General features: G+C 54.4%; 1 protein-coding gene across 2 annotated transcripts; it reads right to left on the reverse strand.

The window, feature by feature from the left end:
- Positions 1-2,132: 2,132 nt before the first annotated feature.
- SUN2 (Sad1 and UNC84 domain containing 2) lies at positions 2,133-21,547 on the reverse strand. 2 transcript variants are annotated; one of them, XM_004373867.3, is made up of 18 exons: positions 21,365-21,547; positions 17,670-17,828; positions 16,640-16,848; positions 15,886-16,020; positions 15,191-15,289; positions 14,737-14,830; positions 13,498-13,568; positions 11,121-11,248; positions 9,224-9,490; positions 8,708-8,785; positions 8,172-8,215; positions 7,434-7,599; positions 6,849-7,070; positions 6,441-6,525; positions 5,928-6,043; positions 5,614-5,781; positions 5,032-5,124; positions 2,133-3,592 (listed from the first exon to the last, which is right to left on the reverse strand). In XM_004373867.3, the coding sequence occupies exons 2-18, from the start codon at positions 17,792-17,794 to the stop codon at positions 3,479-3,481; spliced, it is 2,214 nt and encodes a 737-aa protein (XP_004373924.1). In that variant the 5' UTR covers positions 17,795-17,828; positions 21,365-21,547; the 3' UTR covers positions 2,133-3,478. The 2 variants fall into 2 exon arrangements, with proteins under 2 accessions (XP_004373924.1, XP_023584818.1); XM_023729050.1 differs by lacking the exon at positions 2,133-3,592 and having other exon boundaries at positions 3,653-5,124.
- Positions 21,548-27,285: the final 5,738 nt, after the last annotated feature.

Here is a 27,285-nt window from a genome sequence, read left to right on the forward strand (position 1 = left end):
CGCTCTGGCTCTGCTTATGGGGGCTGCTGCTGGCCCAGCCCACTGGATGCCTTCAAAACAGGCCTCCAGTGTTCAGTACACTCTGATCTGCCCCCGTAGCAGGTGCTGTGGAATTTGTGCCTCCACAAGCCGTAGTCCTGGTTCTGGGAGCAGATGGAAGCTTTTGTTTGAACTTTTTTGGCCATAACCACTTTCTTCACATTCAGAAACTGTGGCCACCATGCTGGCCTCCGCCGTCAGACACTCAGGAGGGCTGGGCTGGGTCTCTGTGCTCACCAGGCGCACACCTGCTAGCATGCAGCTGAGTAAAGTGTTTCACTGTCATTAACGGGGATGATAAAGATCCCCTCCACGTCCAATCCCTACCAACTGTCCATTTGGAACAAGACACCAGCCCTTTTGTAGTTGATGAAGAATAAAGTTGTTAATCTGATCATCTCTACTGGCAAATCCTGGCCCTTCTGTACCTGCAGCAAATGTGTGTGGAGGTGTTACCAGGAGTAAGGCCCTTTGCTGGTGGAATGGGACAGAGATGGCCCAGATCCGGGCTGGCCCTGGTAATGGAACAAGTTCCTAGTCAGGACCACTGTTCTGCTTACTGGTCACCTTGGCGCAGCATGAACAAAGGCAACGGGAATATAAGGGGGGTGCGAGGGGAAGCGGAAGTTTGACCGGGGTTGTGAGTGGTGTGGGGGCTGTGCCATGAGTGGCATCTAGGGTTTGCACATGCACAGGACAGCACATGCCAGGCCCAGGAGGGGCATGAGCAACGGCACTGGGCTCGGGCCGTGTGTGGCAAGTTCCAGGAAGCCGTTTCCTGGTGCTGTTTGGGGTGTCTCCTTTGATGAGATCTGGGGCTGGCTGCAGAGGTGTTGGATGAACTGGGGAGGGAAGTGAACAGGAGCCGGAAGAGGGAGGATGGTTTCCCACACGCTGAGCTGAGAGGTCAGTTTGCCTTGGCCCGAGGCTGGGTCTGCACTCTGCCCAGCACCCTCTCTTGTGGCAGTCTGTCCCCTACATGACCGGCTTCCTGCCCTGGGCCAGGTGCCATGGTCAGGACAAGAGGTGCAAGAGACCTAGTGGGGAGCTGCCCTGAGCCCTAGAGCAGTCCTTGGAGTCAGTCTGGGAGATGTTTGCAGGGAAGGATCAGGTCCCGTGTCCCCTGAGCTGGCAGATTCTGGCTCTTCAGGGGACCCACAGAGGCATTACAGTGTGACACCTCCTTGGCCCATCCCAGGGACATGGGGCAAATATACAGTTCTTGTGGAAGAGGGTCTCTCTGCACTCAAGGTGGAAGTGGTCAGTCAGCAGTTAAGAGTGTAACTTTTTCTACTTCCTGCTCAAACAGCACTGAAAAAAGCAGGAAATTTCTCCTGCTTCATAGGGGGCTATCAGTGACAGCTCCTGAACACCTCACTTCCTTCTTCTGCCAACCCTTAGCCCAGCAGACTGGAGTCGGTCTTGCCTCAGGCCCCCCACCCCCGACTCCTACATCCAGGTTTTAGCCCAGAGGTGAAAACGGAGGCTGAGCTAAAATATAGGAGTAAGTCTTCGGGAGCATTCAGAATTCATTCTCCCATTTTCCCAAGAGCAGTTTCATAAATAGCCACCATGCTCCATTAAATCCTGGGCATAATTTATTCTTTTGCATAGGCATAAGTTAGAATCTGGAGATACAAAATTAAGAACCAATAGTGCAGCATTTGTGACAGGAGAGCGCAAAACAAAACCTGGTTGACTCAGCCAGGGCTGTGCAGGAGCGCCACAGGACGCGGCCTCGCCGCCACTTCATCCCAGCCCCATCCTCTGGGAGCCTGCTTGGGCCCAGCTCTGGCACAGCAGCCCCTCCCCAACCTTCCCAACAGACCAGAACTAGTGGATACAGCTGGAGCCGTTGCCCCAGGCCCTTCTGGCAACCAGGTCAGGAGGAACTTAATTATCACCCAGAGCCCCACAGAACGGGGCTAGGAATCAAGCCCTTAGCTTTTCTTTCCGTTAAAAAACAGACCTTGAAAAATATGTACATAATACAGTGGGGCCTGCTGGGTCTAAAAGTCCCTCCTCACCCCCTCCCAACCCCATGTAACTGCCAGCTCCCCCCTAACCCCACCTTGACCCCCCCCCCCGCCCCGTGGAAAATGAGCCAGAAAAGGAAACAAAATCCCAGCAAAAGCTGAAAGAGCCCAAAGGGCAGCCTGAGGGTTAGGGCCCCTTTACAGCAGGTGCCTGAGTAGCTTTGTTGGGGGCAGGGCCCACCATGACACCCTGAACGTCATCATCGTCACTGGACCCCTCAAGGGCCCAGGGAGTTCCCTGCTCCCCACCCTCCCAGCTGCCCCCAGATGCTTATTGTGTGCCAGTGAGTCAATTCCAACTCATAGCGGCCCTGTAGGGCAGAGTAGAACTGCCCCATAGGGTTTCCCAGGCTGTAATCTTTACGGAAACACATCTCCAGGTCTTTTCCCTCACTGAGCAGCTGGTGGGTTCGAACCACTGAACTTACGGTTATTAGCCAAGCACTTAACCATTGTGCCACCAGGGCTCCTTGTCCCCAGATGTTAGTGGTCCCAAATAGCTGGTCAGGTTCCTGACCCTGGGGAATGTGGTGAGCTCACTCTGGGGCACTGGCAGGCCCTAGCAGGAATGGGGAGCACAGTAGGCCTGCCTCGGCAGCAGGGAAGAAAAAGCAACGATTCTCCTCGCAGAGAGGAGTCCTTGTAGGCCTGCCCTGGCTGCTAGGGCCACACACGGCAGCTGCCCGGACAAGGCACACAGAACCCAGTGCCCTCTACGGTATGAGAAGCCCCCGGGTCCACCTACACCCAGGACAAATACAGTGTGCAGATGACCCTCAGGGAACCCGGGGCAAGCTTCCTAGACTGCGGCAGTAGCCATGCTGGAAGAGCCCAGCAACCCTACGCCAGTGCTTCGTGTCTGGGCCTCAGTCCGCGCTGCACTGAGCCCTCTCCCCACACGTGAGCAGCTCTGCTCACCTGCTCACCTGCCCAGGCCCTGCTAGTCCTGCCTGCAGCTTTGGCACGTGCTTCATTCCCATGCCTCCGACAGTAGCTCCTGGGCAGCAGCCCCACCACCAAGGCCCAAGGCCAGGAGGCTTCTCCTGGCCTCTGCTGAAGCATGTTCATTCATTCCCCTTCCCTGTGATATGGTACATATATACACCCTCCCAGGAGGGGGACATCAACCTGGCCGACATGAGGACAGCCAAGAATCAAACGAGACCACTGGGCCACTGTCCACCCCAAGCTGCCCACTGCTTGGGACAGTGTATCCTCTTGTGTCCACTGGGGCCAGGGCTCTTCCTTCTTGCTCCTGGAATTTGGCGCTAATCAAGCGTGCGGGGAAGTGGCGGGGTACTGCTCGCCCACCCCAGAGAAGGCAGGCACGGCGTGCTGAGAGGGGCGGCCAGGGCCCACAGGCTGGCCTCCTGGTGGCTGGCGGCAAGCACAAGCAAGAAAACCTAGTGGGCAGGCTCCCCATGTACTCTGAAGCGGTAGATGCAGGTGTACTCAGGGTGGCCCCAGTTGGTCAGGATCCGCAGCTCCACCACCTGGTACGTGGCCATGGTAGGGCCCTGGGTAGAGAAGGGAGGCATCAGGAGCCTCGCAGATTCCTTGGCGCCCTCACTGACAGAGAAGGTGGGAGGTGGTGGCACCCACCCCAGGGCCCAGAGGGCAGCCCTCCTACCCCCTCTCCTGCTTCCTTGGGCCTCTGAGGAGAACCAGGCTTCAAATGCTGCTGCCTATGGGCCAAGGAGCCCCAGGGCTTCAGCATCCCTATAGGGCCCAACCTGTGAGCCTGTGCCAGGCCTGGCCCACAGGCGACATAAAAACGGTCTTGTACTGAGGACCACGTAATCAGGAACAATAAAATACAAATTCATCCAAAATTGTGATCAATTCAGTCGCTATTTTTGTCATATTATCAATCGGTAGAATTATCTTCCTGGAGGGCTTGACACTGGCTGATGTTACAAAAGAATCTCCTTAACTTGGCAGGATTTCTTCCTTTCCTTCTCAAGTCCCCATCCAGGCTTCTAGGCTCTGGCCTCTCTGTCCACAGTGTTGCTGGCTGAGGCCTGGTGCTCTCCCGGCCATCCTCTCTCCTCCCTGGCCTTTCTACACAGCCTCCTGTCCCCTCCCTACTCCTAAAGCCTAGGGGTTCCTGGCTTAGTCTACGAATCACCCTGAGAAGCTCCAGCTGCTCCCCACACTCCAGCGACCATCTCTGTGCTGATGACAGCTTAGCCTTCCCATCTAAGTCCACCCCATGGTTCCCTGGACCCTCTCACTGGCGCCTTCCTCTGTGGCCAGACTGATGTTCTGCATTCTCCTCTGCACTGCCTCAGTGGCCCCAGCAGCTGCCTGGAGCTGATTCATCTCCACCCGCCCCTTCCCTACTCCCACCTGGTTAAGGCGCAGGACCCTCCAAATGTGCCTCTAACCTGCCTTCTCTCCATCCCTCTCCCCACACCCTCACAGGAACCTCCTCCATCTGCACTTGCCTCCCTGTCTCTAGGCATGGCCTCTTCAATTCACCGCTGACACGTGGTCACAGTGGTCTTTCCAAAATGCCATCATATTGCCACTTCTCTACCTAAAACATGCAACCCACCCCACCAGCCTTCAGGGCTGAATTTTGGCCAGACCCGCCTCTCCACAACCTGTCTTCCTGCCTTCTCAACCTCACAGTGCCCCCACCCATCAACCCGATTCCTCCCACCAGGGATTCTTCTAGGGTGGTCCTCAGGCCACCTGCATCTGATACAACTTTTTATTTCTTAAAATGCAGAATCCTGGGCCCAACAGCCCTAGGAATCAATCTCCGGGGGTGGAGACTGGGAATCTGCATTTTGAACAAGGGCCTGATGCCCACTGGTGCTTCAGACAGATGGCCTCCCCTGGGGCCCAGCCACAGCACTGCCTGCAGGCCCCAGCCTAACCTCAATTGCCATGTGCTGAACGGAGGAGAAAGTGGATGTGCCCCCTCTGCTGGCAGGGCAGGGTTCTGTACCTGAAAATAGAACGTCTGGATGGGCTCTCCGTCCTGATCGTAGGTGAACTTCCCAAGAAGCGTCCCCTCTTGCTGCAGGTCTTCGTCAAATCCCTGCAAGAGAGAGCAAAGGGATAGCTGGCAGAAGGGTGGTGGGAGGGACAGCACACGCCCTTAGACATGGCCCAGCCACCTGGGAAGGGAGGGACACTGGGATGGAGCAGGGAGAGGACCCCGCGTTTGCAATGAGATGCTCTTCCCTCCCTCCTAAACTCCCACACCCACCCCTCACACCTCAGTGGGTCAGGCCCAGCCTCCACTGGACGAAGGGGGGCCTGAGCCCTGGACACGGACAAGGGTGTCCAGCCTGGAAGCAGGGCTGCTGTGTGGCCTGTGACAAGTCACTTAACCCTCTTGTGCCTCAGTTTCCTCCTCAGGAGCCTGAGACAGCTGGGACTGAAGCGCCCCCTTCCCACTGTTTTCTGGCTCCATCTCCTCCAGAATCTGCTCCCCTGTCCCCTCCCCTAGTCCCGTTATTCTAAGCAGAGAGGCCCCCCGCATCCTCCTACAGCTCCTCCAGCCCCCACATGGTTGGGTACTCACAAAGATGGCAAAGTCCTTGGGGGCACTGGAGATGGTGCTGTTGGGTGACAAGGATTTGGGCACATGCTCCAAGGTAACAGCAGTGGGATGGATGCGGGCAGAAAGGCGGACCACAGCAAAGCCCTGGGGGCCCTGGAAGGCCCAGCAGTTGCCTGGGTGCACATCTGGCTGGAGTGGAGGAGGGTCGTGTTGGGGGGGTGCCACAGCTAGAAGCTCACCCACGTCCAGGACAACTGCTGAGCAGTGCGTGGCCCCGCCCAGCCATGAGGTTGCAAGGGGAGAATGACTCTGTATTAGTGTAGTTTGGGGCCTACCTGGAGAATGACCCGGGGTGACTGGGAGTGGTACCACAGGGGGATGCCGAAGAGGCTGAGGAGGGCTGTCTTGGTCTCATAGGTCTCGGAGCAGCGCGTGCTGATAACACTGGCCCCTAAAACAGGAAAGGCAGGCAGGGTGGGCACCAGCGGGGCAGGAAGACCAGACAGCCAGCTCAGCTCGCCAGCCAAGGGAGGCCTGGCATGGAGGGGTGCAGCAGCCGGAGGAGGGACCCTTGCCCTTCTCTCCGCAGATGAGGTCAGACGCCCCAGCCCCCTCTTCAGGCCTATCCTGGCCCCAGAGAGCAGCTGGCAAATGTCAGCACTTCCTAGCTGAGAACGGTGTTCTGAGCATCACAACCTCCCTGACCTGCATGGCCTGGTGGCCGGTTCTAGGCTGGTTGATTTCCTCTGACCTCCAGCCTTGCTTGCCCAGCATTTCTGCAGCCCTGACTCATGCCAGGAGCTAATGGGACCAGGGACTGGGGGCCAGGCGGAGGGAAAGTGGCCCACCTCCTGATTCCAGGGCATAGTCCACCATCCCAATGCGGTCCTCGCTGTATCGTTTCAGGGCCTGGTTTACAATGCGATGTACCTGCTAAATTTAGCACGAGAAGAGAGATTCTCAGTGTCTCAGATGTGAAACAGGCATGTCCACCTCCACACCCCCACCGCCCCTGGGCTGGGCACCCACGCGCTGAGCCCTCATATGCTTACACCATGCTGCTGCCTATAAGGCTGGGTATCCGGGCACACACTCCACTTACCTCGGTGTACCTCCACCCATCCACCCATGCCAGCTCCAAAGCAAATATCACAGCTCCTGCATGTCACTTCTGTTTTAGAACATTCCAAGGAGCTGCCAGCATGGGGCTGCACAGGTTAGGGTGTGTGGGTGTAGCGGGGGGCACGTGTCCTCACCTCTTCCGTCACCCCGATCATGCCTTCCTTCTGCAGCATCAGCCCCAGGCTGGCTGCGGCCTCCTTTGCCGACTTCCCCTGCGTCTCCGCCACGTGGGTGAGGATCTTGCTCTCTAGCTCCTGCAGCTGAGCTTCTATCTCCTCTTGCTGAAGGAGTCCTGCACGGGCCCCCCCACCTCGGCGCAGGAACTGAGTGATCCAGGCAGGGAACTGAGACTCCACCTGGGGACGAGAAAAAGTCTTGTGTGGGAAGGCTCCTGGAAGAGCCAGGGCCTGGGATGGGGTGGCTAGCTTGGGCGGGTGAAGGGTTAGGGAGGGAGTGAGGCCTGCACATAGGGCCGTAGGGCCGGCACACACCTGTTTAGTACCCCACAGGGGAAAGAGCTATGAACAACCCTCCCTGAGCATCTGTGGAAAAACAGAAGGACTCCCGTGAAAGCAGGCCCACATGGCGCCAAGTCTGGAGGTGTGGTCTTGTGGGAGTCACAGAGGCCATAGGCCAAGGGGCTCTGCTGTGTAGATTGCCAGGAGAAAGGGTCTCAGAGGACAGGCCATTCCGCAGGAACCTGGCTGGTTCCAACTCACATCATCGCGCACAGCCTGGATCTGCTGGGGCAGCTGATCCACACGGTCCTCCACAGAGCCCTGCTTCAGGGCCAGGGCTGCCAGCTCCTGCCGCAGGCCTGCCAGCTGGCCCTCTAGCCGCCCCAGCTCCTTCACAGCGTTCTCCTGGAAGGACTCCTGGGTCATCCTAGTCCCAGAAAGAGAAGAGTAAGCCTTGGATGTCTCTTTTGGAGGGTAAGACCATGCTGAGGAAAACAAGAAGGTCCTGAGTTGGCTCATGATACTAGGATGTGCGTCTACCACCTAAAAGAAGGCGAGAGGGTGTCCAGGCCGACTCTTGGAGCTTCTGGCTGCACACTGCAGCCCGGGGGCCTATGCACTGGCTTGCTTAGTCCAAGGAGCGAATTTTGAGACTGTCTCCTCTCTAAGCCCACAGCCCCTTACTCAGCCTCAAACCTCCTGGGCAATCATGGACATCCAGGGCATGGGGGGGCAGCCTGCAGGCTAGACAGGGAAGCGGTGTGTCCCAACGTTATTGCTGTGCCCACTGCCACCATCAGCCAACCCCCACCCACTAGCCTCCACTGTGCCTCACAGGCTCTAAGCAGTTGGCTCTGAGCTAGGTTTCCACCATCCCCTTCTCTGCTCAGTCACACGATCAGAACTCTGCTTTTTAGCTCCACTCCCCAATCCTGCCTGTGGAGGGGGTATGGGGAAGGCAGGAGGAGCAGATCTGGGCCAGATGGCAGTGCCCATTACCTTTGCCACTCTGACTTCAGCTGCTGGAGACGAGCCTCAGACTCCTGTAAGCAGGAAGCAGGAACAAATATAAGAAACAGCAAGCTCAGAGAAATCGGCCTCCAAGTAGGATCTGTTCTTGGCTGGGAGTCTGCTTAATCACATCCCTGCCCCAGTATCCTCTGACTCCTGCAGCAAACTTCAAACTAGTCTCCTGGTCAAAGTTCTCATGAGAGTCTCACCCATATTCAATGACTCAGGCATTCATACATTCACGTATTCATTCAGCATGTGCATACCCAGCACAACAGGTCGTTTGAAAACAGCCCTCCCTGGCCTCAAGCACCCTGCCAGAGAGTCCCTGGAGAGCATTCCCACTGAGGTGAGTTTGGTTCAAAGAGAGAAGACAGCCAACCCCCTGCCCCCATTCTACCTCTAAGCAGACACTTAGGAAGGACCAAGGGTCCAAGGTATCTTTTTCAGTCCAAGAATAGATGTTGAACTGGGTCAGGACCCCACTGTAGGCCCCTGAGTGGGCGCCTCCAAACCCGCCTGACCTGGGAAGCCTGGACAATCTTCTTGAAGAGGTCTTCTGAGTCTTGTTGATGTTCTGCTCTCAGGGTGACCAGCTCTTCCTGTTGAGCATGGAGCAGAGAGACAGGATTTTATAGACTCGCGCTTATACGTCTGTGTAATTTGCACTGCAGTTCAGCCCCATGTCTGTTTGATCCCAAAGCTAGAGATCTTTCCTTTACACTATAGTGCGCCTCTGTAACACGTGAGCCTCGCACCTGATCTTTACTGCACACCTACGCAGTGGCCGGTGCTACGTGGCTCCTTATTGATAATCTCATATCCTCACCACCATGTGGGGTAGGTATCAGAGTCTCCATTGCAAAGAGAAACAGGTTCAGAGAGGCCACCAGGTTGAGTGATGGCCAAGTGGCAGAGCTGTCTCTCACATCGGGGTGTACGGTGCTGGCCCCTTCCACCTCCCTGCCCCCACACCGCTGACAGTCATGAGTTCCCACGGGTGTCACCCACACAGGACACCCAGGCCCCTCTTCTCCAACCTGGATCCGGGCAGCCATGTCCCTGCGGAAGTCCTCCTTCAGCGCAGCCTCGCGGCGGCTCACCAGCCCTTCCAGGAGCCCCAGAGTGTCCTCGTGGCTCAGGCCACCGCCACCGCCACCATCTCTGCCCTCACTGGCAGCCCCCTGCCGCAGCTCCAGGCGCTCCAGCCGCAAGGCCTCCTTCTGCCAGTTGGAGGAAAATTCGGCAGCAAGTGCTTCCAGGCGCCGCTCCAGGGAGTGCACCCGGGACAGGATGTGCTGTTCAGCCTGGTGGGGGAGGAAAGGAAAACACCAGAGAGGTGAGCGGCCTGTGAGTGTCATCAGGCAACTGTGCTCCCTGAAAATGGGCCATTCGGAGACAGGCTGCACAGACAGGGAAGAGAAGCCACAAACACCCGGAGGTACACACACCCTGGGGCTCCATCTACCTGCCCTAGAGGCAAGTGAGCTCAGCAGCAGATAGATGCCCTGAGAGAGAGAAGCACAGGAGGGCACAGAGGAGGGCTGGGGTGAGAGCTGTGGTCCTGGGAGGATGGCTGCCTGGCGGTGACCTGGGCGCTGAGGCCCATCTCCCCTTCCCTCCCCACCTGTGCAGGTGCAGAGAGAGCAAGCGGAGTAGCGAGAGGAGGGGCTGAGCAGTTCAGCTGCTGACTTTAAACAGCATTCACTCTTCCCTTGATACCCAAAGCTGAAACCTGTGGCCACTGAGTTGGTCCCAACTCATAGCGACCCTATAGGACATGGTAGAACTGCCCTTACGGTTTCCAGGGCTGTAATCTTCACAGAAGCAGACTGTGGCTGCTGGGTTCAAACCACTGATCTTTCGGTTAGCAGCTGAACGCTAACCACTGCACTACCAGGGCTCCTCTCTTCCCTTGATAACTATGGCTAGAAGCCAAATAATTTGGAAAGGCTTCACTTTTCCTCTTTAATTGCATGCCCATGGAGAAGATGGAATAAAAACCATTTGGATGCGAGGGTGGCATTTGATAGCGTGTCATGAATTCTGAGAACCTGGCTGGCTTAACAACAAAAATCTCTGCCAAGAGGAATTATAAAACCCAGTCTGTCAACTGTTAATTAGAGGGCAGGGGCCTGCTGGTGGCAGAGACTTCTGATTTTTAAAAATTCAATTTTTTTTTTGGAACAGGAAATACGTTTGCATACTCAGCAAACAAACAAACAGCATAAAGCCGAGTTCCTCACTGCCTCATCCAACGCTGCACTCCCAAGCCAGCCAACTATTTTCATTAGTGTCTTTATGCAAATACACATTCATTCCTTACTTCCCCCTTTTTACATAAAAGGTGGTCCTGAAAGCAAATGGTACTTAATGGCTTTAATAATGATTACAAAAGAAAAAGTTACAGATAACAGAATAGGTCATAGCTTTATTAAATAATAAGATCATACTCAGGAAGACAATATCCACAAAAATAAATGGTTAAAAATGTGATACCAAATTCAATTCAGTAGGATGCAAGCAAAGTCCAAATAACTATACTGAGGGGAATAAAAAGAGTTTTACATTTGTAAAAGTTCTAAAGCTTTGTATGTGAGGTGTAAGGGGGGCAGCAGGGAATCACCTGCAAATACAGGCAGAGGCAGGCCTGGCCACTTTCTCCATTCCGAATTGTTGCTCATCTCTCGGGTGCCTACAAGCCTAAGACCAAACTCAAACCAAACCCACTGTCCTCAAGTCGATTCCGACTCATAGCCACCCTGTAAGACAGAGTAGAACTGCCCCACAGGGTTTCCAAGGCTGTAATCTTTACAAAGCAGACTGCCACATCTTTCTCCCGCGGAGCAGCTGGTGGGTTTAAACTGCTGACCTTTCGGTTGGCAGCCGAGCACTTTAACCACTGCGCCACTAGGGCTCCAAGCCTGAGACACTCACCTGGAAACGTGGGGATGACTCTCTGGGCTCCCACACCTCGTGCTGCCTGCTGCGGCCCTTCGCTGCCCACCAGGACACCAAGGCAGGCTGGAACATCTGCAGCCCATAGGGGTAGAAATACCAGGCACCTGTACACAGGGGAGAGGCTGGTTATCCGGGCAGAGGCTGAACAAGGAGGCACGAGCCGGTGAGGATGTGGCCTGCCTGCCACCAGTCATTAGTGGCCTGTCTCCATCATGTGAGCAGAGCCTCTGCTAGGAGGAGGTGAGAGGATGGCCGTTCCTTCTCCCTGAGGTAGCCACTTCCACCTGACAATCTCAGAGGTCCCCCTCAAGAACCCTCGTCTTTCTGTAGGTGGGAAAACTTGAGGAAAAACATGGGCTTTAATAACTTCGGGATGATGGGGGCACCCCAGAGGCTGGATGGTGGCTGTCAACCCTGGTTGTAATCAGAGTCAGCTGGGAGGTTTTAAAACACACCACTGTCTGGCCTCCCTCCAGAGAGTGAGTTAATTGGCCTGGGGTGGGCCCTGCGCAGGTGTTTACAAGCTCCCCAGGTGACTAATGGGCCGCCACGGTGAGGCTCACAGAACAAGAACGCACTGCCCCCTCCGAGAGAGGCTGTTTCCGGCCCCAGAGCAAAAGCACAGTGCTGCGGCCACACAGAGATGCTTGCATCTGGATTTAGGGCCATCTGTGTGTGATGTGGAAACCCTGGTGGTGCAGCGGTTAAGCCCTCGGCTGCTAACCGAAAGGTTGGTGGTTCGAACCCACCAGCTGTTCCTCGGAAGAAAGATGTGGCAGTCTGCTTCCATAAAGATTACAGCCTTGGAAACCCTATGGGTCAGTTCTACTCTTCCTACAGGATCGCTATGAATCGCAATCGACTTGATGGCAATGGGTTTTTGAGCGTGTGATGTGTTTACTCCTGAGCTCTGCTGAGGGAGGGGAAGAGACAGATAGACCCATGGACTAGAAGTCATATGGTGCGAGGTCTCGCTGCTCCCACACAGCCTCCTGGATGCTGTGACGTCTCAAGGGGACTAGAACATACAGCCTTTTCCTCATCAATACTTGACACAAGACAAGGGAGAGTGAAACCCTGGTGATTATCCATGGGTCGGGAGCAGGTGCAACGGAAGCACCTGGGCTGTAAGTCAGACCTGTACTACCTGCAGCAGGTCACTCAAGACTCTCCACATGTACCTCCATGTGACATGACAATGACATCGGCTCTACCAACCCCACAGGCTATGGTGAAAGGTGTGTTCTGTTTCAGCAACTTTCAACTGTGGCAGCCCATCAGACTCCCCTGGGGAGCTCTGAAAACCCACCTGCGTGGGGCCCCACCCCAGACCAACGAGCTCACTCTCTAGAAGGTGGGGCCAGACACTGGTATGTTTTAAAAGGTCCCCAGGTAACTCTGATATACATCTCACTCATGTGAAACTGAGATAAGGCATGTGAAGGTGTGTCCTGGACAAAACACTGCACGATGATAAAGGATCATTATTTTAAGGGTGATGGCTAGTTTCCACTGGATAGGAACAAGCTGTTCTTGTAACAGGAAATACAAAAAGGAAATCCACACTTGGAAAAATGTTCTACTTCACTATTAACAAATCGTTGAATAGGCACTAAACTTATCAACTCCCTCTCGTTATACATTGGTATAATCATGAAAATGGAGCACGTGGCCCGTAAGGATAAGAAAGAAACTCATGTGAAATTGTCAAATGAAGGTCAACACAAAATAAGTATATCAAAGTAACAATTACAACTATGTAAAAATTTTGAAATTCCAGTGATAGAAATCAGAACAACATAGAGAATCTTGTAAATAACTGGTATCTTAGTATAAAAAGGGGTGCTTATTTCTCTTTATCGCTTTATTGCTTTTATCCTAAAGACAGCTAAATATTAAACTTGCTCTTCCAAGGACTATGTCCTGTTTTGGAACGGAGGGACAATGACTATTGATAAGAATGCTGCCAGAGTCCCTGCTTTTCACCTGAGCCCTCCTGCACCAGGGCGTGTGTCTGTCCAAGAGGCACAAAGGATGTGTAAACATGCCTTGCAGGAGTGTGGACCCTGCACCAAGGACAAGAGCAGGGGTCTGGGGCAGTCCTCTTCTTCCCAGGGCACCTGAGACCACGCAGCCGCAGTCAGAGAGGGCCAGCTCAGGAGTTGGAGCTGTGCAGGCTCCGTCTGCCCCATTCATCCTGCCTCCTCTTCTATCCCTTTCTTGATCATGCGGGCTGTCACATTACCACTCAGGGCCAGCCTTTGCCCACATTCCACCCTGCCCCTGGCCAGCCCCCTCCGTGCTCTCCCCCTACACCTGAGGCTGCAGGAGACCCAGGCTGGGCATGGCTCACCGTAAGTCAGGCAGGTGAGGAGCAGCAGGAGCAAGAGGAACGACAGGAACGTCCTCAGGGATGAGACACGCCTGGACCACACGGGAGAGGGGGACAGCAAACATGGGGTGATGAGAGGAGGGCTCCAGGGCCACCATACCCACCCAAGAGTCCCTTGGAGTTCTTCTTAGTGCTGAACTAGAGCTGAAGGGGGACACCCACGAGCTCCTTATCATGCAAGGGCCAGAGCGGACGCTTCAGAGCTTTACTTGCAGGACTAGAAGTAATGGGGACAATCTTGGCTCTGAATATTAATATGTTATTAAAAATAATATATGATCTTTGAAAAATCTAAAATTTTCATACATAGAGGTCCTCTGAGCAAGCAAATATGGAGTCCCTGAGTGGTACAAATAGCTAATGCACTTGGCTGTTAACAGAAAGGTTGGAGATTTGAGTCCACCCAGAGATGCCCTGGAAGAAAGGCCCAGCAATCTACTTCCAGAAGATTGGTCATTGAAAACCCTGTGGAGCACAGTTCTACTCTGACACACATGGAGTCACCATGAGTCAGAATTGACTGGCTTGGTTGTTTTTTTTAAGCAAGCAAATATATTTTAAAGATGCATAACTCCTTAAACGAACTTATTATTTTCTTTTTTAGAAACTAAGGATTTTTTTTGTGTGACACAAATGCATTTTTGCCCCTCTTCTCAGCATGGCTGGTGCCCACCCTGACCTGGGTTACGGCCAGAGGGACACTGACTTCCTGACTCAGTTCTCTCTCCCCTGCCCAAGGGGCAGGCTCCCAAACCCTGTTGGCCTAAGAACAAGGGGACGAACCTACAGCAGCCTCCTGAATGAGACGGGGGTCCAAGGTGCCACAGGTCAAGGGGAAGTTTAACTTTCAGGGAACCCCACTTCTTGGCTGGAGGCTAAGGCCTAACCAGCAGGGGCAAGGCCGCGGGATTTCTCTGCGAACCAGGAAGTGGCTGGAGTGGTGACGGTTTAGGAGGAAGTACCCAAGAAGAAACCACCTCATCTGCCCAGAGCCCTGCTTGTAAGGCTGTCACAGGAGCAGAAGTGACCCCGACTCTATGCTGGGTCAGGAGGGATGGGCCCTGGGGCACCCACTAGTCAGAGCTCCAAGTCAGCTGGGAAAAAAACAATGGAAGAAAGACCAGATGCAGGTTTGGACACTTTCCCCGTCTCCTCTGTCCCGGAGCTTTCCAGTTCATTGTCGAAGCTGGAGTCACTAACCTGGTTAAAACGAAGACATCGAGGAGGGAGGCGGCCGTGGTCAGGCGGTACCAGGTGGTGCCAACCCACCAGTAGAGAAGCCCGAAGAGCCTGCCTGGAAAGTGACATCACAGGCTCAGTTTCCACCTGGCACCCCATGGCCTGCAGGGGTGGTTTCGAGCAGTGGTCTCTCCACCTGTGATCCTCCCTGGCTCCACCCCAACATCAACCTGGCAGCATGCCTCTGTTCTGCCCCATGTTGCCCAGGCCCTCTAACCCACCTGCCCACGCCCCACTGTCCTGCTCTGCAGCTGCCCCTCCCCTTCTAGGCAAGGGACCTCACGTGGCTCTTGGTGACTGTTCTATCACACATGAGCTTCCCAGTGGTCCTGCCATCTCTCGGTAGGGCTGGGCGCTCATGGCAGAGAGATGGAACACCCACCTGGAGAACGCCCACCTGCAAGCCAGCACCCACCTGGAGAAGTGACCACCATCCAGAGAAAAGAGCCTGCCCGAGAGACAGTGTCCCTTAGCCAGGAACCTGAACTTTGCTGGTCCATCTCCGCCGAGTAGCCTGCAAGGAGGAGAGGAAACCAGCTCAGTCTGCCCTCACTGTTAGGAGACCTGGGATATGGAGACTGTGGTAATTGCCTTCTCCCCTAGACTTCGACTGAGACCACATGCCAGCTCCTGCCCATTCTGAGCTTCCACAGGCCTTCCCTGGGAGCAGGCAGGGAGGGGCTGCTGAAGGAATGAAACAGGTTCTCAGTATTTTATTTCGACTAGAGCTCCTCACTTGCACATCCCTTCTCACCAACAAGCCTCAAACCCTCATCCAGAACTAGGCTAAGGGATCATTCATTCATTTAACAAATGATCACTGGGCACTCACGATACGTAAAGCCCCAGGGTAAATGCTGGCAATGAGCTAACACACAATGGTGTTGACCTCAGGTTGCCCACAGACTTGTCTGTGGGGGGGATGACAGATAAGTGACTGCACAGTCACAGCACAGTGCTTAGGGCCACCATGGCCTCAGTTCAGGGTGCCTTGGCAGGCACAGGAGGGAGGCCCAGCAGTCTGCGAGGTGCTCACCAGACACCGTGCTCTCGTCACAGAGTCTGCAGGAGCCTTGCCCCGGGGCTCGAAGGTGGAGGAAGCACCCCTACCTACATAGTCGTCTTCAGAAGAGTAACCCGAGGAGGAGCCCAGGAAGTCCTCGGAGCGCTTGCTCTCCATGAGCCCATTGATTCTGCTGCTCTCGGTGCCACCTGTGCCTCTCCTCCTCACCCGCAGGTCCTCACCTGGGGAGGGAGAGCACAGGGGCCTTCTGGGTCACCCGGAGCCCCTTTAAACCAGGCCTGGTGCCAGGCTACTCCGAGGAGGGGTCCCTGAGGACCTCCCGGGACACTCAGAGGGGCATCCCAGGAATCTGCTCAGCCTCTCCCCAGCTCTCCAGGCCCAGGTGTGAGGCCCTCCCCTCCGTCTCCAGGGTTTACAGCAGCCCTGTGGCTGCTTTGTCATCTAAAGGGGACTGGGGGGCAAGCAGGCTCGACTGCTCTTTCAAGGGTGTCCAAAGACAGGGAGCCCTTCCTCTGCCACAGCGATGGTTAGGAAACCCTCAGCAGGAAATTTTGTACCATTAGGTAGTTCCCAGAGGAAGCAAACCAAAACCCCCAAGCCCGTTGCCATCGAGTCAATTCTGACTCATGGCAACCCCATGTATTACAGAGTAGAACTGAGATTCATAGGGTTTTCCTGGCTATAATATTTATGGAAAGAAGATCACCAGGACTTTCTTCCACGGTGCCACTGGGTGAGTTTGAACCACCAACCTTTCAGTTAGTAGCCGAGAGCAAACTGTTTGCACCATTCAGGGCCTAAAGGAAGCAAAGCCCCAGGAAAAAGACTTGGGACACTCACTCCAGTAGGGGTCACTGTGCAGCTGGTCGTCGAGGACGGAGCTCCTGTCAAGGAGGGCGCTCCGGGCCAGGGAGGCAGCCCGGGGGCTACCTATGTAGGACTCCTTGATCACAGACTCGCTGTAGTAGGAGGTGTGAGTGTCGGAGGAGGGGGCCAGCTGCGGCGCTGGGGAGAGGCGCTTCATGTTGCTGGATTTCCTCTTCAAGGTCCTGTGGAAGGTCCACCATGAGGTGAGGGAAGGGCCAGGCAAAGGGAGCCCAGCAGGGCCACTGAAGAAAGCCCGCTAGAGCCCTCAGATAGTGCACCACTAGTCTTGCTGCCAGGCAGCCTGACTGTCTACTAATGCAGGTATGTCCTCTGCTCTCACTATCTCTAAATCTCACAAGCAGCCAGGTACGATTAGCGGTAAGTGCTGGAGCCAGGATTCAAACCCAGGTCTCTCTAATTTCAAAGCCTGTTTTTCCCCCATGCTTCTTAATGGAATAGCAATTTCTACAGCCCAAGGAACACCCAGACACATCCAACCTGGCCCCACAGAGCTAGCAAAGCCACACGCTGTTATCTGGGCCCCATGTCTGCCACTGGGGCAGGACAAGGAGGTGGTGCCCACCCTGGCTGTCCTTGCCCAGGGCCCCGCCGACTTGCTCCTCTCCTCAGCACTTCACTGGCCAACTGCAGAGGCCCCCAGTCAGTGAGACATGCGGGCCTGGGGGATAGTCAAACGGGCACACCCAACCACAGCAGATGGGACGCCTGTGAGCCCAGCTTGCCTCTCGGGGTTTCCGGCCAGACTTGTGCATGAAGCTGCCTCTCCCCACTTCCTGTTCTTGCACATGAGGGCAGCCCTGGCTGACAGAAGGCGGAGAAGAAATGGCACTGGGTCCTGGAACCCAGATAGGAGTGAATAAAGGAAGGGCCCCCTGACCAGACATGGACACCTCATCTCCACCCACAAGCAGCTGCAACAGGGAGAGGCCGTCCATGAAGCTGCCCAGTGCATCTACTCTGCGGGGTCTCTTGGGTTCCCTACCTGAGAGGACTGTCTTTAAACAGGGTGCTCTGGCTCCCCATGATGGAGCTCCCGCCACTACTGCTGCTGCCCCCGTCATCATCCCCCTGGGAGTAGCGCGTGAGGCGCTGGCTTCGTCGAGACATGATGAGGTGCCCGGGGATCCTTCCACTGAAGACTCTTGGGAGAGAAAGGAGGGCAACGTGTGAGACTTGGGGCTGTTCTCCAGCTCCTTCCTGGAGAAGGACAGGTGGAGGAACTGCCTTGCAGCAGAGAACAGATCATCCCTACTCATCCAACCCAAACAGGTCCCGAGCTGGGGGCCAGACATTGGCATTTATTAAACCTCATCCAGCACTGCCCACCCTGCTGCCGTCTGACTTCCCTGCCTGCCTCGGTGCTTGCCAGCACCCATGAAACCTCTTTTGTGAAGACATTGCTGGTTCAGTGGTAGAATTCTCACCTTCCACGTGGTAGACCTGGGTTTGACTCCCAGCTGCCACCTGCCTGTTAGTGGAGGCTTGCATGTTGCTATGACGATGAACAGGTTTAGTGGAGCTTTTAGACTAAGACAGATTAGGAAGGAAGGCCTGGCAATCTACTTCCAAAAACCAGTCAATGAAAACCCTGTGGATCACAATGGCCCGAACCACAACCGATCATGGGGACGGTGCAGGATCAGGCAGCATTTCGTTCCATTGTGCATGGGGTTGCCATGAGTTGGAGGCTGACTGGATGGCAGTTAACAATAACAACCACCTCTTTCATGGAGCTTTCTACAAAGTTTTGTAATTTTTGGTTTACTTGTCTTTGTCCTTTTTGGCACTGAGTTTCTCTAAAGCCAGAATGGGGCCTCCTTTGGCTCTATACCTTTGATACTCGGCACAGAATCTGGCATGTACTAGGCACCCCAGGAATGCATGATGAGTGACACTGATTGGTGTCACCCTGCACGGAGCCTGCAGTCCAGATGTCCCATCGCACTGCCCTCTCCCCCAGCTGCGTCATGTTCACTCATGTTGCTTCCCTCAGACCGCACCTTCCTTTCGTTTCTGCACATTTACATGCCCTGACTCATGGCCCTGATCAAACCTTAACTCCAGAAAACCTTTTCCTGGTAAACCCCGCCTACGTTCTGATGGTGCCTATATATTGTACTGCAATATCTATACATCTTGATATGATAATGATGATAAAATAACTTGTTAAATGCCTACTAGCTACCAAGCTCCTTACATACTCCGTTTCTGAGGCTCACAGGCAAGGTAGGTATTGTCACTCCCATTTTACAAGGGAGGAGCCAGAGGCGCTGGGATGACGACAGCTTGTCCGCGGTCACCCAGCCTGTCAGTGACAGAGTCATGGCTGGAGCTCAGATCTGACAAGGTGGCAGGGCCAGGACCTCTCCACGCTACCATAAAGTTGTCAAGTTGTTTTAGGAATGTGCTGTGTATACCCAACTAGAGTCTTTTACAGCCCCAAATATGTTGGCTACAGAGTAGTTACACTGCAAGTATTTGTTAACAAACTAACCAAACAGGGAGGTGGAGAAGCCAGTGCGAAATTACAGTCACTCCCGGCCCGCCTGCGCATCACCAACATGGCGGGAAATCAAGCTCTGAGATTGATAATCAGGACTCAAGGAGGCCAAAGTGAAGAGACCTGGCAGAAGGCGGCGTTCTCTGGACACGTGGGAGATTTATTAACAAGCCTTCCAGCTCCAGAAACCAAATTCACAATCTCAGATTGCAAACGTGGGGAGTCTCTGCTTAGCGCCTTCGCCTACTCCTAGTACAAAGTCATTACTGTAGCCTAGACCCCGCTCGAGAGTTTGTGACTTTTTATCACTTCTGATATTCCTGGTTGGTACTTAAATGACTAGCTCTGTGGGTTGTGTGGTGGGCACAGACTCTTTAACACATCCCAGCCCAGACTATGGAAACCAGAAGGTCTGGTTAGTCCAGCTGGAGAATTCTAGATAGTCTTCTTCTGAAAAACGAGCAGTCATATGTCCTGGTCTTATAAGCATCTTCCCAGGTATGATGCCCACCTGGCAGCCCTCCCTGGGTTCAGCCAGTACTAATAAGGGAACTGTATATGAATGGTAGTAGCCATAGCAGGAAGTAGGCCTTGGTCCTTTTCTATACTCCATTCCTTGTACACTAAATCCACTCCCACTACTGTTGTTGTTGGGTACTGTCGAGTCGATTCGGACTCACAGCAATTCCATGTGACAGAGCAGAACTGCCCCATAGGGTTTTCTAGGCTATAATCTTTACGGGAGCAGATCATCAGGCCTTTCTCCCACGGAGCCACCAGGTGGGTCTGAACTGCCAGTCTTTCAGTTAGCAGCTGAGAACTTAACTCTTGTGCCATCAAGGCTCCTACTCCCACTACACCCCCTCCCCCACAAAAAGAAAACACCTCCAGATGCCCACCCACGGCTCCGCCTCTTAACCCCTGCCCTGCCAAAGTGGATGCCACCTTCCCCTGGGGGAGAAACAAAACAAATGTTTATACAATACCCAGCTGCTTCTGGCTGCTCTAAATATTCTTGAAGAGGTGTATGGGGGACCCTGAGAACTGTCAGCAACCACCTTCACCCTCCCACACTCTCGGAGAAGCCTCTTAGTCTTTTCCTCAGGGTCTTGGTAGCACAAAACAGAAAGCAGATCTTTACCCTTTCGTCTGGGCTCCACAGGATGAAAAAGATCAACAAGGCCCCATCCTCCAAAATAAGAGGGAGCCTCTAGCAGCTCAAATATTTTGCTTGTCAGAAAAGACACCCCACTCCCCTCACCTACACACACACACACACACACACACACACACACACACACAATAAAGAAACCCTCAAATAAAACCACTGGATGGAGGACAAAAATCCCTGCCACTTCTGAGCTGAACTACATCCTTTTCTCAACTCCACCTTTTTCCTCCCTCCCCATCACATGCCTATATCATAGGCACAAGTATCCATCCACTCTTCAGCCTTAATCCAGATTTTGGTTATTTCTCACGTGACATTTTCACACTACATTCCCTCGTGGGACCCGCAAAACCTCCAGGTGTGAACTTCTCTGTCCCTTCATTCCCCACCGGCTGAACCTAGATTTTTACCAAAGGCGCACCTGCCCTGGCTCTGCTCTAAGTCACAGACCCGACTTCCCAGCCCGTTGGTTTGCGTTTTTAAAGAACAGAACAAAATGGACCCTCCTCCTGCAGCCCTGTCCCAGGAGCCCCGACAAGCAGCAGCGGCGGCGGCAGAGAACTGCCTGTCCCTGGAACCGCCTTGCTTGGCATGCGAAACGCAGGCACTGCCCGGGGCCAGCGGCAGCCGAGGCTTCACTCCCAGTCTCCCGGGAGGCTCTGCCGGGGAAGTCCCGCCTAGAGACGTCCGCCCTCTGGCCTGACCAGTGGGGCCGCCGGCTCCGGGGGCGGGCGCACGGCAGGGAGATGAGTCTAGGCGGCTGGCCTGGGCACGGCTCGGCCCTCCCCGCCCGGCCCAGGGGCGTGTGCCCGGCGGGGCTGGAGCCTGGCCCAGCCTGGCCGGGAGGAAGAACCAGGCCCTGGGCAGCTGAGCCCTGGCCGGAGCGGCCCGACGATGACCCGGGGGTCAGGCTGGGCCAGACGCCGCGGGAGGCGGGAGCGTGCCGGCCCAGCACCCTCGCCCCGCGCGTCTGCCCCCTAAAAATCCACGGCTGGCGCCCGGTTACCTGCTGCGCGGCTCCTCTGTGCGGGCCGGGGGCGTCCGAGGCCGGGCGCGCCCTTTTCCCGCGCCGAAATCCGCGAGCGACGCTCGGCGCTGGGCCGAGGAGGACCGGGCCGGGCTGGAGCGCAGGCAGCGGCGGGCGGCGCGGAGCCGGAGCAGGGGACAATGCGGCCTGCGAGGCCCGCGCGGCGCGAGTGGGGCCGGACGGCGCGCGCGTGGCCGAGTGTGTTTGTGTGCGCCTGTCAGTCAACGCTGACAGGCCGCGGCCCATTGGGCAGGCCCCGCCCGTCGATGCCGCCCACTGCCATCGCCCATTGGGTGGTTTGAACACAAAGGCCCCGGCTCGCCCCGCCCGCCGCTTGGGCAGGGGCTGGGCGTGCCCCGCCTGGAACCCCCCGCGCATGGGAGGCGCGCGGGCGGGGAGCGCGGGTTCCGGGCACTTGTCACAGGAGCGGGCGACTGGGAGAGAAGCCGAGGATCCACGGGGTTAGCTGCGCACTTGACCCCTGTCTGTGGTCCCAAACATGTGACAGACCTTCCGGAGCGCCCCCTCATGCGCCTCTCCTCACTGGGCCAGTGAGCGCGCAGGTCTCTATGCGCCCTTCAGGCTACGGCGTCCCAGCTCCTCGCAAGCTAACTTAACAAGTCAGGGATGGTAGGACCTTAAAGGCATTGGGTGATTGGGGGACGCTGCCTCTCTGAGGATGGCCCGAGGGATGGGGGGAGGGGTAGGGAAGGTAGAAGACCCCAGCCTGAGACTCATCTGGAGGGGTGGCTTTTAGCCTTAGCGGACTCTCAGTAAATGATTGCTGAAAGCTTGCGAAACGCCTGGCACTTACACAATTGTCCCCTTAACCAGGCATTTCTACACCCATTTAACAGATAAAGAAACAGGTTCATAGAGGTTTTAGGTGGTCTGTGTAAAGTCACACAGCTAGGAAGTGGAAAAGTTGAGATCAGACGATTCTCTCCACTTCCAAGTCAAGTTCTTTCAATTTCAGGATTGATTTTGGGATTCCAGACAGGGCAAGAGGTGCTGCCTCCAAGTGGCTTTCAGGCAGAAGCACAATTCATGCTGAGATAAGGCAGGACTGGCTACCTATGCCTCTGCCTCACTCAGATTTGCACACCTTGTGTGGAACAAGTGCTCAATATTGAATCAGTAAAATGCCAACTGGTTCGGGGGTCTTGTTCCTTGGCTCCCCACGGACCAGTTTTACAGATGTAAGTGCACAGCTCAGGACGAGTCACTTCCTGTTCAAGCTTTTCAAAGGGAAGGTGAAAGAAAGTGTCGTTATTTCACTTTTAAAGTGCCAGGAGGAAACGAGGCAAGAAATGTCAAAATCACTGAGGCAGGTATAGGAAGATGCCGGTGTGTGTGTGTGTGTGTGTGTGTGTGCAAACCTAAAGCCTTCATGCTGTCTGCTTCAGCCTGACTCCAGAAACAATGGCTACCCTTCCTGGGCCTCCATTGCCCCACCTGGAAAAGAGGGGCCTCACTTTCCCCTTTTTTGTGGTACTGGTGAAGAATATTGAATATACCATGGACTGCCAAAAGAACGAACAAATCTGTCTTGGAAGAAGTACAACCAGAATGCTCCTTAGAAGCAAGGATGGCGAGACTACATCTTACATACTTTGGGCATGTTGTCAGGAGGGATCAGTCCCTGGAGAAGGACATCATGCTTGGTAAAGTACAGAGTCAGCGAAAAAGAGGAAGACCCTCAACGAAATGGATTGACACAGTGCCTGCAACAATGGGCTCAAGCATAACAAGGATTGTGAGGATGGCGCAGGACTGGGCAATGTTTTCTTCTGTGGTACACAGGGTCGCTATGACAGAACTGACTCAGTGGAACCGAACAACAACAACGACACCTGCCCTTACAGCATCTTGAAGGCAACAGTGCCACCAGTGTTGTTCCTGGGGCTAGACCGTGAGTCCCTGAGGGCAAGGACCGGCTCATGTCTGAATATTGCCGAATGTGGAGCAAGATAAATGAGAACTCAGTGCAGACTTAGGAGCAGCATCTGGCGAGGGGAGGAGCCCTCTCTTGACGCTTCTCCTTACTGGGGTGTTTTATTCCCCAGTTCTGTCCCAGTCAATTCCAATGGAGTCCCCATATCCCCCCACCTTATTACAGAGTCTGTTTCCTTCCTCTCCGAGGGTCCTGGCAGGAAGCCCCCTTCCTGGAATGTGCCAGTTTGTGGAGTTAAGCGAGGGTATGCCTCCCACTCCTCCCAGGCAAGGGTCACACCCACAGGCTGTCTGGAGGCAGGTCTCTTGTAAGCTGTGCTGCCTCTATGGGCCTGTAGAGGGCTGAGTAAGGGACCGCATAGATATTAGGCCACTATCCATCTGTGGGTTTGTTGTACTGTGGTGGCTTGCATATTTCGATGATGCTGGAAACTATGCCACTAGTATTTCAAATACCAGCAGGTCACCAATGGCGGACAGGTTTCAGTGGAGCTTCCAGACTAAGACAGACTAGGAAGAAAGGCCTGGTGATCTACTTCCAAAAATTAGCCAGTGAAAACCCTACGGATCACAACAGAACAATGTCCAATGTGGTGCTGGGAGATGAGCCCCCTGGGAAGCCCTGGATTCTCAGCCGGGTGCACCACTTGTGGCTCTGTGATCCTGGGCCAGTCGCTTTACCTCTCTGAGCCATTTTCCTCATTGTAAAGTGCAAATTCAATAATAATAACAACTGTTTTGCCCACCATGCTGACTGCTTGTGTGACCTCTCCCTGCGTGTGAACTCAAGTGAGGAAATGTATGCAGAAGGGTGTCAAGTGCTGTTCAAACACAAAGGATTTTGCCACCTGTACCACCTGTAGTCTCTGGGAGAGAAGGGGAGAGGGGGTCAGTGGGGGTTAAGTGGCTCCTCTGCGCTTCTCCTACAATCGGACTTCCCACCCTTTACCTGTCCGTCTCCCCCTGCAGTCTCTGGACACGTGTCTCAGTGACCTGTCCACAGTCAGGGCTCAACGCACTTGTGTCAAATGAGCGCAGGAGTACAGGGGAGGCACTCAGTAGCTTCCCTGCAGTCCAGGCCACGCGCCCTGCTCCTTGCTCCCTGCTGTTCTGCTCCCAGGGTGTTGGCAGCAGCGTCTGTCATTTAACCATCACAGGCAGAATAGCTTCAGCGGGGGTGGCGGGAGGGAGACTTTAACGTTGGGCTTCCTAGCTGTAGGAACACGTTTGACAACTGTCAGGCCCAAGGGGCAGCCACCTCTGAGAATCTTGGTGCCCCACAGTCAGTCCCCAGGGATATCTGTGCACTCCCTGCCCCAGCCCTGCCAGAAGCCTCCTCCATATTTATAGAATCTTCCATCCTGAGAGCTCAAAGAGCTTCCTCACCCAGTGGCAAGTGCAGTTAAGCTGTTTTATGGAAGGAGAAGTCCAGGCTGTGAAGGGAATGGCGCTGGATCCGGCCCACAAAGTGGACCAGCTGGGGCTCCAGGGACAGAGCATGCATCCCTGACAGTGGCTGGACACTGCCAGGAACCGCTGTGTCTGAGTCATCTCTGACACCCACACCTATGACAGCCCTGACTCCCCAAAAATGCTCAATCAAAGCACATCTGCTGTCCACTGGGCTCCTTTGGGCTTCCACACCTTCAAAAGCCTGATGCCTTGGCGTAGCCTTCAAAGCCCTTCAGATGCAGACCCCCTGCGGGCCTCGCAGACGCTCCCCAGAGCTGAGCCCTGCTCCTCCGCTTTGCTCTGTGCCCTTGGCCGCCCTGTCCCCTTGGCCTGTAGTGCCTTTTCCCAGCTCCTCTGCCTTCTGAAATCCTAGTCATCTTTCCTGGGTGGCTCAAATGTTGCTTCTTCCCTGAAGGTGCCCCTGCCCCAAGTTCCCAAGGCAGAAAGAATGGCTCCTACACTGTGCTTCCAGGTCCCATGCGTCCCTCCATCCACACACTCCTCCTTCTGTGTTCTGTATACTCACTTCTCTCTCTAGAATAGTGTGCGCGCTCCAAGAGCAGGGTCTGTGCTTACTGCTGGTCTGTGACTAAGCCACCTGGGAGTACAGACTACGGCATCAGACTGCTTCTGTCCAAGTTCCGTTTACTCACTGAGGGGTCTTTGATGAGTTACTCCATTTCTCCTTGCCTCACTTTCTTCGTCTTTGTTGTTATGGTTGTTAGCTGCTGCTGAGTTGACCTCCACCTCATGGCGACCCTATGCACCATAGAACAAAACACTGCCTGGTCCTGCGCCATCCCCATGATCGACTGCAGCTCAGACTATGGTGATGCATGGGAATACATGTAACCTAAAGATCCATAGGATCGCTAGTTGACATGAAGTCACACTGGCGTAGGGTGAGATCCATAGGATCTCTAGAACAGGAATAATATTTGCCCATAGCCCAGAGGATATCAAGAGGACTGAAAACACAAAACCAAACCTATTGACGTTGAGTCTATTCCAACTCTTAGTGACCCTATAGGACAGAGTAGAGCGGCCTCATAGGGTTTCTAAGAAGCGGCTGGCGGCTTCAAACTGCTGGCCTTTTGGTTAGTAGCCTAACTCTTAACCACTGCACCACCAGGGCTCCATCATGAGGACTAGCTGGGCCTAAGAGTCTCTGAGTGGTGCAAACGATTACCATGCTCGGCTGCTAACGGTAAGGCTGTAGGTTTTAGTTCACCCAAAGGTGACTTGGAAGGAAGGCCTGGTGTTCTCCTTCTGCAAAATCAGCCATTGAAAACTCAATGGATCAGAAAAGGAGGATGGGAATGGTTGCACAGCTTAAAGAATGTAATCAATGTCACAGAAACTGTTGAATTGGTGTATGTTTTGCTGTGTATATTCTCAACAACAGCAAAAAAATAAAATTTTAAAATAGCTTAATAATAATAATAAAGAAAACCCTGTGGGGCACAGTTCTATTCTGACACACATGGGGTTGCCATGAGCTGGAATTGACTTGATAGTCGTTGGTACTGGTAGCTGGGCCTCGCACTCAGTAAGTGTAAGCTGTGATCATCACTCATCACCTCCCTCCCCGCCCTAGCACAGCACCTGGCTAGCCAGTGTCTGCTGACCAGGTAGAGGAATGGCCTGACCCGTTGTGCACTCAGAAGGGATATCAGCGTCAGAGTTGGGGCCTCTGAGTGCACTGGCCCATGGGCCAGAACTCCTGGGCTGACTTTGAAGGTCTTGCCAGATACCTATGTGAGGTTGTCCCTCCTAGCAACTGACAGCCTCTTGACACACCCACCAGCTGCTCCATCTCCCGTGGGGATATTGCTGGCCAGGGAGTGCAGTGGTCCAGAGTGCATGCTGGAGATCCAGATGCTTCTGGGTGGATAACTTGGCCAAGTTATTTAATCTTTCTCAGCCTCAGTTGAAGAAGCCCGGTGGTGCAGTGGTTAAGGGCTTGGCTGCTAAGCAAAAGTCGACAGTGGGAACCAACCAGTCTGCTTCTGTAAAGATTACAGCCTTGGAAACCCTATGGGCAGTTCTACTCTGTCCAATAGGTTCACCATGAGTTGGAACCGACTCGATGGCAAGGGGTTTGGTTTTTTGGTTTCAGCCTTGATTTCCTCATCTGTAAAATGGGGATAGTATTAACACGTCTTTTTCATAGGCACTTAGCACAGTGCCTGGCACAGGGTAAGTTTCCAGCACACATTAACTCTTTTTTATTTACAAGCATTTATTGATACTACAAACACTTATTGCATGCCCATTTTGACAGTGAGTAAGAGGTGGTAGCTGCTCTCTGGGGACTCACTGTATCTGTTGGAGATGACAGATCATTACAATGGAGTGGGACACGTGCCCCAGGAGGGTGACACAGGGACCTAGGGGTCACCCACTACCAAGGCCTCAGTATGAGTTTCATAGGTTCTTAACACTTTTGCCTCCATGGGCTCCTTCCTCCATTAAAAAAACATTAGAAATTCTGT

The sequence above is a fragment of the Trichechus manatus genome, unplaced genomic scaffold (genome assembly GCF_000243295.1).
Source record: "Trichechus manatus latirostris isolate Lorelei unplaced genomic scaffold, TriManLat1.0 scaffold00027, whole genome shotgun sequence".
Lineage (NCBI taxonomy): Eukaryota > Metazoa > Chordata > Mammalia > Sirenia > Trichechidae > Trichechus > Trichechus manatus.